The following is a 13,259-nucleotide window of genomic DNA, read 5'->3' as shown; positions in this document are numbered from 1 at the left end:
TATATTGTTGCTAAAACAATCTCGTCTTGGGCTGGGTTTCACATGTAGAATTGCTCAGTTTTGTACTTTTATCATAATTGAGTGATGTTAAGTACTATGCATTAATTGCATCTCTTCTAATGCAAAACATGAAATTTTTTGGTTTTTTTCACTTGAATGTTGAATATTTATATTGAGAAAATCAAGAATGTCTTTGGTAGAGTTTAAAATACTTTTAGAATCCATGTTTACACATTTGAAGACTGATTTCACTTCAATGCAATAAAGTTTGAAAGAGATAAAAAATGATCTTTGTGTTTTTAAAGTTGGCGTGAAATGGATATTGACTTGTTTTCTTAATGCATGTTACTGATCTTCCAATAAGACACTGCAGTCGAGCCAATCAGATTCAGGTCTGCCTTCATTCAGGTGTACAACGCTCACAATCCTGTCAACAACTGGTCAAAATGCTGAAATGCACTACACAACTTTTAAAATCGGAACGGATTTTAAAACACTAGGCGACTTTGTCAATGGTAACAGGTAATGATAAAAGAGACGGATTAAAACACCAGATGTGAACACACTCCTGCAGAAGCATGTGTCTTGTTGCTATGCGATGCATAACATATGAAAACAATAGCTGTCCAAACTCAGAGGCTGCGTCCTTCGAAGGCTGCGCTCCCAGGCAGTGGCGTGATGAAGACTGGCCCGATTCAAAGGCTCCTTTAAATGCGGCCTACAAACGCCTCCTTTGTTTCCTGGGCCAAGAAGCACAGCAGGAGTGGATGCTTTACAGAGCAGACTATCCCAAGATTCATCGTGAGCTGGTGATGACAGCATTTCCCTTGAAAATGCCAGATTACACTTTTAGAAAGTATTGGGTTTCAACTTGCTTTTAAGATCTAATGATCCAAATGTGTGAAAACCTTTTAAAGTGGTTACTTTTTTTATTTATTTGTCTTACTAAGATGCAATTTTATAGAATTTCTTAAGAGATTATACTCTAATGTGCATAAATGGACCAAGTTAAACAAACCTTGTTTTGTGTTCAGTTGAATTGAACTTTCTAGTACACGCGTCACTGGTGCTCGTCGGCTGTCACGGCGATAGCAATCCTCCATAGGCTGGACCAAATTCTCGGTTTACCTTTGTGCAGCTTCAATTGGTACACAGCTAATTCCTGCTTACACGTTCATGGGCCATATCCGATCTGTGCCAAAAGTGGGAACTGGGTCACTTAAACCGTTCAATGTGAATGCAGCCATAGTCTGAAGCCAACATAAACTGTGATTTTCTTTGAAAGCTGTCAATTCACACTGGCCAAAATCTGCAGAATGGCTCTACCTTCGAGTCTATACTGTAAATGGGGCAAAACAATCTAAGTGAAAGTCATAGTGTATTATAATCCTCGCCTTTATTACTTGGAAATTGTATAATATGGTGGTAAAGTTTCATTTTTACCAAAACTGTTACTTGTTCCAGTAAAAAGGGAAACTCATAACTAGTTGAATGTATAAAGGAGCATGTGTTGAGAGAGCTTTCCCATTAACCTCCCCCCTTTTGCCATTGGTCAACAAACAGGAAGTTCTGCATATTATGCTGGAATTGGAGAAAAAAAATGTAACAAGCTTCAGCTTGGACCTAAACCTGGTTAAAAAAAAAAATGTAAGTATAAATACAAAGTTTTGTCATGAAACTCTAGATGGCGCAGCTTTCAGAAACCCTCCACCTTCCCCAGCTCCACCTGTATAGATCTGCTACGGGTAATTCATGTACGCTATATTGTACAGCATCAGCATGTCTTGCTTGCTCACAGCAGACAGCAGGTGTAAATATTGACAGTAGCAGCTCTATTCTGCCAAGACCAAACATTTTCATTGTCATACCAATTACCATGCCAAGCACTAAGAGTATTTCTTAGCTTAAGACAGTGGTCCAATCCTGCTCCTGAAGGGACACCTTCCTGCAAAGTTTAGCTCTAGACCCAAACAAATACACCTGAACCAGCTAATCAAGGGTTTCTGGATCACTGGAAACGTCCAGGCAGGAGAGTCGGAGCTAAACTTTGCTGGAAAGTGTCCCTAGAGTAGCAGGACTGGACACCCCTTGTTGTGACTGGTTTTACCGGTTTACACATAAAAAAAACATTCTTCCGTAAATTATTTGAGAGCAATGAGTGAATGTGTAAACTTGAATCGAACCATTTTTGACACGAGACAGTGTTTTTTTAGTGACCATTTTATTTTTTTTAACATGGCAACTGCAGTTTGAAGCAGATGTTACAAAACATATCGTAAGTTTACCTAAGATGGCCTGATCGCTGTTCACTGAATCTTTTCTGAACATCAATTAAACACAATAGCACCTTTTGAATTATGATGTAGCGGCACTGTTTGCATTGCTATGGAAATTTTTAAGATAAACTAGATGCAAAGGTTTTGAAAACTACATGTTAAACCACATGGCTATCAGCTGTTAGGAGAGGCTGCTCACCGCAGAGCCAATGGGTGGAGCTTGACGTCCAGATCCCTCTCTCTGGACATAAGGGGTGGAGCTTGAAGGTCCAGCCACACCCTAACCCTATCCCTAAACTTAATTCGGTTAAGCTCCACAGTGGTAAAGCCGGACTAGGTCAAGTTCCACCCATTACTGGACGTCGTTTGCCTCTGCAGCGAGCATCACTTCGGGAGCTGACTCAATGACGAGCGTCCTCCTCCTCTTCAAGATCGTCCTCCTCATACTCGCCCACTTCATCCGCAGTGGCGTCTTGGTACTGCTGGTACTCGGAGACCAGGTCGTTCATGTTGCTCTCGGCCTCTGTGAACTCCATCTCGTCCATTCCCTCACCAGTGTACCAGTGCAGGAAAGCCTTGCGTCTGAACATGGCGGTGAACTGCTCTGAAATCCTGCGGAACAGCTCTTGAATGGCCGTGCTGTTGCCGATGAATGTGGCGGACATTTTGAGCCCGCGTGGTGGGATGTCGCAGACTGCGGTCTTGACGTTGTTGGGGATCCATTCCACGAAGTAGCTACTGTTCTTGTTCTGAACGCTCAGCATCTGCTCGTCCACCTCCTTCATGGACATGCGTCCACGGAAGATGGCGGCAACTGTGAGGTATCGTCCGTGGCGCGGGTCGCAGGCCGCCATCATGTTCTTGGCGTCGAACATCTGCTGCGTGAGCTCTGGCACTGAAAGGGCACGATACTGCTGGCTTCCACGACTTGTCAGAGGAGCGAAACCAGGCATGAAGAAGTGGAGGCGAGGGAAGGGCACCATGTTGACGGCCAGCTTGCGCAAGTCGGCGTTAAGTTGACCGGGGAATCGCAGGCAAGTGGTGACCCCACTCATGGTCGCCGAAACAAGGTGGTTCAGGTCGCCGTAAGTAGGAGTGGTGAGTTTAAGAGTGCGAAAGCAAATATCGTAGAGTGCTTCGTTGTCAATGCAGAAGGTCTCGTCGGTGTTCTCCACCAGTTGATGCACAGAGAGTGTCGCGTTGTAGGGCTCCACCACTGTGTCGGACACTTTGGGTGAAGGCATGACGCTGAAAGTGTTCATGATCCGGTCGGGATACTCCTCGCGAATCTTGCTGATGAGGAGAGTGCCCATGCCGGAGCCGGTGCCCCCCCCCAGGGAGTGCGTGAGCTGGAAGCCCTGCAGGCAGTCGCAGTTCTCAGACTCCTTCCTCACCACGTCCAGCACTGAGTCCACCAACTCCGCTCCCTCTGTGTAGTGGCCTTTGGCCCAATTGTTCCCAGCTCCGCTTTGACCTAAAAGAAAGCCCACGTGTCCCAGTTTTAACTTGATAAAATCAAAAACACTTCAAGTATTGAGTTAAAGGGTTAGCTGAACCACAAATTAAGCCGGGTGCACACTGTGCGATTTATAATAGTACTTTACGATTGTTACTTGTCAGACTGTACGAACCTGATCCTCGCTGTAAGTCATGTCACACTGTAAGATCTCAGTTGTTATTTACTACCTCGTCCGCAGTTTTACATCAATCGATGACAAGTTCTGTGACAATGAGCTGCATTACACGCGGGATTGAAATGGTGGCTACAAAGAAATCTGTAACGTTAATTTTGGTCACAGCTGTTCTTGAAAAACTAAGACCATTTGTCGGTCGTTGTAGGACAAGTCACACTGCACGACTGTGAGTCAAATCTTCTGACACTGCCAAAATTTTTTGTCAGAGGTAAAGTTTTATCGCAATGGTCATTAATCGGCTGTCGGTGAACATATCAAATTAGGGATCAAAAACTTCAGATTTTAGCCTAGGACAGAGGAATCTTTTAGGATTTGAAAAATTTGTCTCAGACGGGCAAATCATGGCTAAAATCACACAGTGTGCACCCGGCTTTAAGTGTCATTATTTACTCGCCCTCATGCTGTTTACTTTGAGCACAAAATATACCCCAGAGTACTGTTTTTCTGTATGGGTATAAGGGTGGGCTGTTGAGCTTTGACAAGAACAGCACCATAAAAGTAGTCCATATAATATTCTCAACATTTGCCACTTTCCTGCAGAGCTTGGGTCCAGCCCTACTCAAACTCAGCTGAACAAGCTCATCAAGGTCCTCAAGATTACTAGAAAGCAACAGACAACTTTACAAAGTTTGATCAGGGTTGGAGCTGAACTCTGCAGGAAAGTGAACTGCGAGGGCTAAAGTTGAGAACCCCTGCCATACGACGTCACTATTTAAAACACAGTTTTCCCTTATAAATACCAGTTTAACATCAGCATAGGGTGGACGGTCAAGTCACCTTCATTTATATAGCGCTTTTAATAAAACAAGACTTAGCAGCTTTACAGTGATAATAGGAATTTAAAGTAACAGAGATTGATCATTAGTTATTAACTTAGGGGCCACTTGAAATAGGTTCCAAGGTGCAAGCGCTGAATTTGTTTTTAAAAAGTTATCTCCGCGTAAACTTTAAAAACGCAAACCTGTGTAAATGCTGACGGCGTGCACATGCGTATTACGTGTTCAGTCCATAGGTATGCGCGTTTGAATATGTGCACAGGCGTGTAGTCTTTCTTTACAAATTGACCTCAACAAATAACTTGTCTGGCCTTAAATTCATAACACATCATTTTATATATGAACCGATATTATTTTGACAACGTTTTATCGGTACAGAGGTAAAGGGAAGGAGGCCTTCACAGGGGAAAGACTAGTGGACACTTCAGGACTGCATTGTCGCCGTGTCCAGGAGCATGTCCTTCATCAGATCTGGATACGGCTTGGGTCCGAGGACTGCGGTAAACTCCAGGATAAACAAAGAGACTAATATTAGCGTAGACGCCATTCTTCTTATTATGTAACGAGTTCATCAGTTTTTATAGGAAGTGTTCCCGTTTCCGGCTGACCTAATTTATGCAGCCTAACATTAAATTATAGAAGTTGATAATGTGTTATGGGTATGCTAGGTCAAAGAGATGTTTTTAGTCTAGATTTAAACTGGCAGAGTGTGTCTGCTTCCCGGACAATGGTAGGAAGACTGTTCCAAAGTTTTAGTGCTAAATAGGAAAAGGATCTTCCGCCAGCAGGCGATTTTGATATTCTAGGTATTATCAACTGGCCGGAGTTTTGCAGATCGCAAAAGACGTGAAGGACTATAATGCTTTAAGAGCTCGCTCAAGTACTGCGGAGCTAAACCATTTAGTGCTTTGTAAATAATCAGCAATATTTTTAAATGTATACGATGTTTAAAAGGGAGCCAATGCAGTGTTGACAGAACCGGGCTAATATGGTCATATTTCCTGGTTCTGGTAAGAACTCGAGCTGCTGCGTTTTGAACTAGCTGTAGTTTGTTTATTAAGCGTGCAGGGCAACCACCCAGTAGAGCATTACAATAATCTAGCCTTGAGGTCATGAACGCATGAACTAATTGTTCCGCATTTGTCATTGAGAGCAAATGACGTCATTTAGATATATTTTTAAGATGGAAGAATGCATTTTTACAGATACTAGAAACGTGACTTTCAAATGAGAGATTGGTATCAAAGAGCACACCCAGGTTCCTAACCAACGACGAAGACTTTATTGAACATCCATCAAGTGTTAGACAGTATTCTAGGTTATTACGTGTGGAAGTTATTTGTCCAATAATTAGAATCTCTGTTTTTTCAGAATTTAGTAGTAGGAAATTACTAGTCAACCAATTTTTTATTTCAGCTATGCATTCCGTTAATTTTGTGGATTGGTAAGTTTCGTCAGGGTGTGAAGAAATATAGAGCTGCGTATCATCAGCATAACAGGAGATATCATTAGGAACCATGGCATTAGTTTTCACTAATGGTAGCATGTACAGAGTGAACAGCAGCGGTCCTAGTACTGAGCCTTGTGGTACGCCATACTGAACTTGTGATCGATAAGACATCTCTTCATTTACTGCTACAAACTGATAATAGTCAGATAAGTATTTAAACCATGCTAATGCAATTCCACTAATGCCAACATAATTTTTGAGTCTATTTAAAAGAATGTTGTGGTGGATAGTGTCAAATGCAGCACTAAGATCGAGTAACACTAATAGAGAGATACAACCATGGTCGGATGATAAGAGCAAATCATTTGTGACTCTAACGAGAGCTGTCTCAGTGCTATGGTACGGTCTAAATCCGGACTGGAAATCCTCGCAGATATCATTTCTTTCTAAAAAGGAACATAGTTGTGAGGATACTGCCTTTTCTAGTATATTTGACAGGTGGGGTAGATTCGAGATCGGCCTGTAATTGACTAAATAAAGCTTTTTTATTTGATATAATTTACAATAATATTGTATTGTCGTCATACCTATGAATTACGTTAAGCTATGCTAAAAGTGGTACCGCCAGACCCGGAGATCGGCTGAATGGTTTCCAAAACGGTAAAAAAACAATTGTTTTACTCGAGGGGAGGTGGAAAATGAGCTTAATTCCCCAAATGGTGGAATATCCCTGTAACGTTAGCTAGGCTTATCGTTAGCCGGGTGCTCTGCCCTGAGTTCCGAGATATACGGCTACTACTCGAATTCTGAGCTACCCTGAATATTAGGTTGTCGTGCACGCTCACGAGTTAGGCAGTCATTCGTGATGTGGGTAAGTTAAATGTGAGTGTTTACACAACAGCTGATGCGAGAGTAAGTAACGCCCCCCGCGACACTGTCACCTTTTTTACTCTGAGGAGTTTGCAGGTGAGTAATGTAATTGTCTGGTTTTAGCCAGGTTTCTGTCAAACACAGCACATCTAGGTTATAATCTGTAATCATATTATTAACAATAAGTGCTTTTGAAGTAAGGGATTGAATATTCAGCAACCCAAGCTTTATCATTTGTTCATCTGTATTATATCTGTTTTTTATTTGTTGAACATCAATACAATTTTTAACCTTTGTTTGGGAGTTTTTTGTATGTCCTAATTCGGGGAACAGACAAGAGACAAATAGTCTCTGTGATGATATCTAGGTGAAAGAGTCTCTATGTGATGGGATTTATCTGACCTCAGTGACGTGAGGCCGCTGGCAGACGGTCGTTTAGCCAGTCTGTCTGCTTCCTGACCTGAGCCCCAGATTGTCACGTTTGAGCGCTAAGACTATGTGCCATATTATTAGAGAGAAGAACGGCACCATCCCAGGAGGGATGAATACCATCTCTGTTCAACAGGTTGGGTCTGCCCCAAAAACATTTCCAATTGTCTATGAATTCTATATTATTTTTGGTGGAAGGTGCAATAATCTTTTCTTCCCAAACCGATCACCAAAAACAGTTACGATTTGCTGTATATCTAAAAAAAAAAAAAAAAAAAATCATGACCCTACAAATGTAGGGCGGGGCTTGATTGTGTCTATGGGGAAATGATTGGATGGTTGTGGTTTGCTATTGGTGGATCTCGTGTGAGTGACAGGTTGCCCCGCCCTCGTCATCAGAGAAGAGAAGTGATGTCATGTTTACCATCCTCTCCATCTTGCACACAGTTGAGTGCGTAAATGCCCAGTTATATTAACACCAAAGTTCTGTTTCATTTTTTCTCAGGAGTAAAAGAAGAAATACGGAATACATGACGAACGGTATACTGGTTGCAAATAATGCCCACGCTGCTGGGAATGGAGTTTGGCAAATTTCTTCAGTTCCAGGAATCAGAATTTCAGCTATAATTGCAACCACATTCAGCTATAAAGCAGCTGTTCAGTGTGTTCATGTTCTTGTAGAAGCTGAAGAGATTTACGTCTAAAGAGAGGGAGGAGCCTCGAGCCCCACCCATGTATTACACAATCGTCATGGTCCAACTGCATGCAGCTCGAAGGTTTTTAACAGTTTTTGGAAAAATCGTTGTGCTGGCAGGAGGTTCAAACCACCGAAAGAAACTTCAAAGGACTTTGTTTTGTCCAGATTTAGTTTGAAATGACGTCATTCACTCTTAGATTCAGCTTGAAGTGCATCTGGGCCTTAAGCCTTTCAAATTATGCTTAATTGATATAGCGCATGAATGGATGAATTCAATGCATGCACACTACCTAGTGGTCCTTCAATTTTGAGTATTTAATCACCAGCATGTGCGGTTGAAAAATATATATTTATATAAAAATATATATTTTTGGTTATGCATGCCCAGTATATTTTAATCGAATGACTGTGGATTGAGAAGTATGGCAGAGGGGAAGATTTTCAGTGAATAACAAGCAGATTTCAGCCCGTTTTATATAGCTTTAAATCTATTCTATAGCCTTAGAAGATGTGGAATTTTGCACACAAATTGTATTGTCTGCTTTTATGGTGCTTTTGGAGCTCAGCATCTTCTGTTACGTAAAAAAAGAGCACTGGATTCTGTCGATGTTTTTTTTTTTTTAAAGCAACAAAGTAGAATCTCATAAATTCACAGATGTTCAAAATCAAATATGTGATAAACATACCAAACACAAAATTATCTGGCCTGAAGATTTGTCCAAATGGGCCAGAGCGGACCGAGTCCATAGTGCCAGGCTCCAGGTCCACCAGGATGGCACGAGGGACATATTTGTTTCCTGTGAAATAAAATAGGCTTGGTGTAAACATACAAAGTATGGAACATACAAAGGAAAAAAAAAATCAATCTAAAACCAAGATCCAGAGCTTCTATTCAAATGAATGAAATACAGTATATGCATTAAATGCATCATTTTTTTTATAAAGTAATTTAATATATGCATAATTGAATACCCCACTACCCTGATCTCATGCCTGCCTAGTAAATGCTGACCCTGGTAAACCGCAGCGTCATCCATCTTCTTTCCCTGCTCCACCCTTTTATTGACATCAGCAGCTACACAACTACTCTCCAGAAACACAAAGACTCATCTGGGTGCTGTTGAACGATAGTGCTAATACCCCACAATCTTTAAATAACGCAATCTGATGTTTGATTTAAAATCTGTAATGTAGCCTAGAAGAAGGAGGTCAGACGGGCTTCTGAAATAGTCAATAACTGACAGCTGCAATCTATGATCAGAGGACCAGAGCTGGGAAAACTGACCATCTGGACCCCATGACCTAACAAATACATGCAAAACTCATTGCAAAAAGCATATCTCTGACTTACCAGACGCCTCATTGTAATAAACACTTATCCTCTCCAGCTGCAGTTCACTGTCACCTTGATAACTGCCAGTGGGATCAATCCCGTGTTCATCACTGATCACCTCCCAGAACTGAAACACAAGGATGATAAAGCAGGTTTATGCTGTGAAATGAGCACACTAATGATGATAAAGCAGGTTTATGCTGTGAAATGAGCACACTAATGATGATAATGCAGGTTTAGTGGTGAATACATGTGCAGTTGTGAAATGACGCACACTAATGATGATAATGCTGTGAAACGAGCACACTTATAATGATTTAGCAGGTTTAGTGGTGAATAGATGTGTGGAATGACGCACACTGCGGTTCTCTCAGCACAGGATCACCGAGGGTCTGCTCACCACACCCATTCAGCACACATGATGCCACTAAACACAATCGCCTTGTTCGTGCACATAGCAAAGCGAGCACTTTTCTTCCCATTCCTTCTTTTGCAATAGAGGGGAAAATGATAGTTTACGAAAAGCTTAGAGATATAAACACATAGGCTACAGTCTTACCTTGGCACCGATCTGGTTGCCGCACTGCCCGGCCTGGATATGAACGATCTCCCTCATGGTGCTCAGCTGTGTGTGTGATGCTGGAAGGATGCGGTGTGTGTGTCACTGCAGCTGATGCGACTCTGAGATCTTCTTCACACTCGGCTTTAGCTCACTCGCTCTCAGCCAATCACGAGCCACGGGTTTGATGCAGTGGAAGTGCTGCAGCAGCGCGTGCGCGTGCGCGTGTCACTCCGTCACTCGTGCTCGGTGACGCGCGTTCGACTCGAGCGTTCCAAATGCTGAGTCAACGCGTAAGACAGAACGCACGCGCCTGCCACATAATATTCAATTAGTTGATTACTTAACAAGTTGTAATCCTAGTTTTGTTTCTAGTCAACACTCTAAACGAATGTATTTGTTTACTCCCAATTCTTTCCTGCAGAGGGCAGCGAGACTCTATGGAGACTGTAAAGCACTGTAGATCCAGACACTCAAATAAAGAAATAAACAGTCATATTAATCAATAAACGCCATAAGTCAATAACATACATTTGACATGCTTAGCCACGTGGAGGAGCAGCTTATAGGTTTTAAATCGATTGCTCTAAATTAGTTATTTTTATTCTCCGTTGCCCAAAAAGTCAAACCACCATGTTATGTACATAGTGTTTAATAGCATTTTGTGAGGAAATGAAATAAAATTGTAAACATGGAATAAAAGTATAAAATAAAACTCTTTTGTGATGGGATACTATGGCAAATAACTAGTTTTATTCCCTGAGCAAAAATGGTGTCGGCCCACGTCTGCTATGTGTGGAATCCACGTGTTTGGGCCGGATCCGGGCCGACTCATGTTGCTGAGTGGGTTTTTACACAAAGTTTCCAACATGACTAACATGACTCTTTGTAAATGGAAGGTTTCTTGCAGTGATGATGAGGATGAGGAAGAGGAAGACAATGCATTGCACAGAACACTATAAATCACTGTTCTGGTCAGAGCATTCATATTTCTTCATGATGTATGTCTGAGTTGGGCAGCTGAAGGTGTAAACAAGCTGACAAATGCTTTAAATGAACTGGACATCTACAGCGCTGATCAAGTGTGTTTGGACTGTTATTCCGCTGTTCATTTTTGATTGTTTATCTGTTGTCTACATGACTCATTCTGACGTTTTTGACATTCTAGAACTGCAATTTATAATCCATTCCAGAATTACAACTGTGAAACTTCACTTAACCCAGAAGTACAGCAGGCCTTAAACGTGGGGTTAAACTGTTACGGTTTACTGACCCAGGTGAAGGTCAATGGTGACCCAGGTGAAGATAGACTGAGTAGTTCTGGACTGACGAGTACAACCGTTGGGCTCCCGTATGTAATGCTGAAGATGAACTTAAAGGGGGAATGAAACGAGAAAACACATTTTCCTTGATCCTTTGGCATTAGTTATTGTACTCTAAACAGGGATGGGCCGTGTTTCAGTGTTCCTCTTTATTCGGCTGCTGGTCTCCTGTATCAACTAGTTCAGGCCAGCCGAGCTGCAGCTCACGGACTCCACACACACCGGTCCAGATGTGAGCCGGATCTGGGCCGACACTACCGGTATGTTACTGTGTGGGGCCTTAACATGTCAGCATGAAGGAATAAAAGGGAAACATAGCATTAGCTAGTCAGTCTTGATAGCTAATTGGTTGTTGGTTTTATCAACTAGCCAGTCGAATGTGTTTATTAAAGGAATGGTTGATTATGGTTTCACTTTTTTTAACTTTAGTTAGTGTGTAATGTTGCTGTTTGAGCATAAACAACATCTGCAAAGTTACAACGCTCAAAGTTCAAAGGGAGATATTTTATTTTAAAGACATTTATTTTTAAGGACTACAACTAACGACTACACGAGCTTTCTCCCGGTTTAGTGACATCACAAACCCTAAGATTTACATAAACCCCGCCTCTGGACACGATTTATAGATTATCATGACAGAATATGCTAATCAATGACTAGAAGATAACTCCACATCAGCTACATAAATTCATCAACTAACCATTCAGAGATGTCCTGTTGCTTCTACATGTTGTCACTTCTTCTTGAGTCTCTTCATATTTGTCTGACTCCGGTTTCAACATATTAATAGGCCTAAAGTTTTTGAAATGTTCAGTGTGTGTGTGAGGTAAAAGGACACGAGCTCTTGTAGCTCCGCCCTCTGTGGGAGCAGCAGCTCATTTGCATTTAAAGGGACACACACAAAAACAGTGCATTTTGCTCACCGTCAAAAAGTGACCATTTTAACATGCTATATACAAATATCTGTGCGGTATTTGAGGTAAAACTTCACATACACACTCTGGGGACATCAGAGACTTATTTTACATCTTGGGAAAAGGGCATTATACCACCCCTTTAAACATTGCTACTGCTTGCTTTATGAGTGAAATGACGATATTGTTTTTTGTTGAATTAATTTAACAACTTCTATATCGTTTATATAACGCGTATGCATATCCGTGCAGCTTTTAGTGCTTTTAGTTATTGACACATTAGCGCGATAAAGAAACATGAACGAACGAGTAATAAAGAACGGGACATGCTTGATGTTAAGAAGAGTTATTAAAAGTGCAATATGCCACTAAACAGAACTTGAATGCAGTATTTGCGGTTTTCTGTGTGCAGTTTAAAAATGACGTGAAAATATAAGTATTCATGTAAATATAGCCAGTTTATGTCTTGAGTGAAGGTAAACCGTCGGGAGAAGTGGATGTGTAACAGTGTATTGGATCAGTGCATTCGCTCTTAAAGTGACAGTGGCCTAATAAACCTGCTGTCTGTCATTAGTGTTAATCAAACAACAAAAGACAGAGAAAATCACTCACCGCTCTAGACTGAATAACTTTAGTAGCGTTAATACATATCACTGTGTATTTAATTCATACAGTGAAGATTATGCAGTGCTTCATTTTACATTTCATTACTTTATCTGATTTCTATATTAGTTCTTACTGTTAGGTAGACCTACCTGAAAAACATAACACTCCTTAAAAATTTGGTATTGTATCGCACCACGTGTCTATATATAAAAAAGACTATATCATGATATTTTTGTTACTGTGAAACTCACTCGTATTGTGATGCAGATTTTGGTCATATCGCCCATCCCTACTATTTTGTATTTTGAGCATTCATTGCATAATAAATCAAAT

At 41.3% G+C, this 13,259-nt stretch overlaps 1 protein-coding gene across 1 annotated transcript in view; it reads right to left on the bottom strand.

The window, feature by feature from the left end:
• The window catches only part of tubb2 (tubulin, beta 2A class IIa), a 278,308-nt gene extending 268,062 nt beyond the window's left edge, over window positions 1-10,246 (bottom strand). Inside the window, exons 1-4 of the mRNA XM_056266478.1 lie at window positions 10,085-10,246; window positions 9,544-9,652; window positions 8,879-8,989; window positions 2,665-3,750 (exon numbers count right to left, since the gene is read on the bottom strand). Coding sequence (XP_056122453.1) covers window positions 2,678-3,750; window positions 8,879-8,989; window positions 9,544-9,652; window positions 10,085-10,141 — 1,350 coding nt within the window. The 5' untranslated portion in view covers window positions 10,142-10,246 and the 3' untranslated portion in view covers window positions 2,665-2,677. The remainder of the gene's footprint in view (window positions 1-2,664; window positions 3,751-8,878; window positions 8,990-9,543; window positions 9,653-10,084) is intronic.
• Window positions 10,247-13,259: the final 3,013 nt, after the last annotated feature.

Source organism: Rhinichthys klamathensis, unplaced genomic scaffold (genome assembly GCF_029890125.1).
Source record: "Rhinichthys klamathensis goyatoka isolate OS25496 unplaced genomic scaffold, OSU_Roscu_1.1 h1tg000011l_1, whole genome shotgun sequence".
NCBI lineage: Eukaryota > Metazoa > Chordata > Actinopteri > Cypriniformes > Leuciscidae > Rhinichthys > Rhinichthys klamathensis.
Note: the sequence above shows the minus strand (reverse complement) of the source record. Positions and strands in the feature narration are given on the sequence as shown.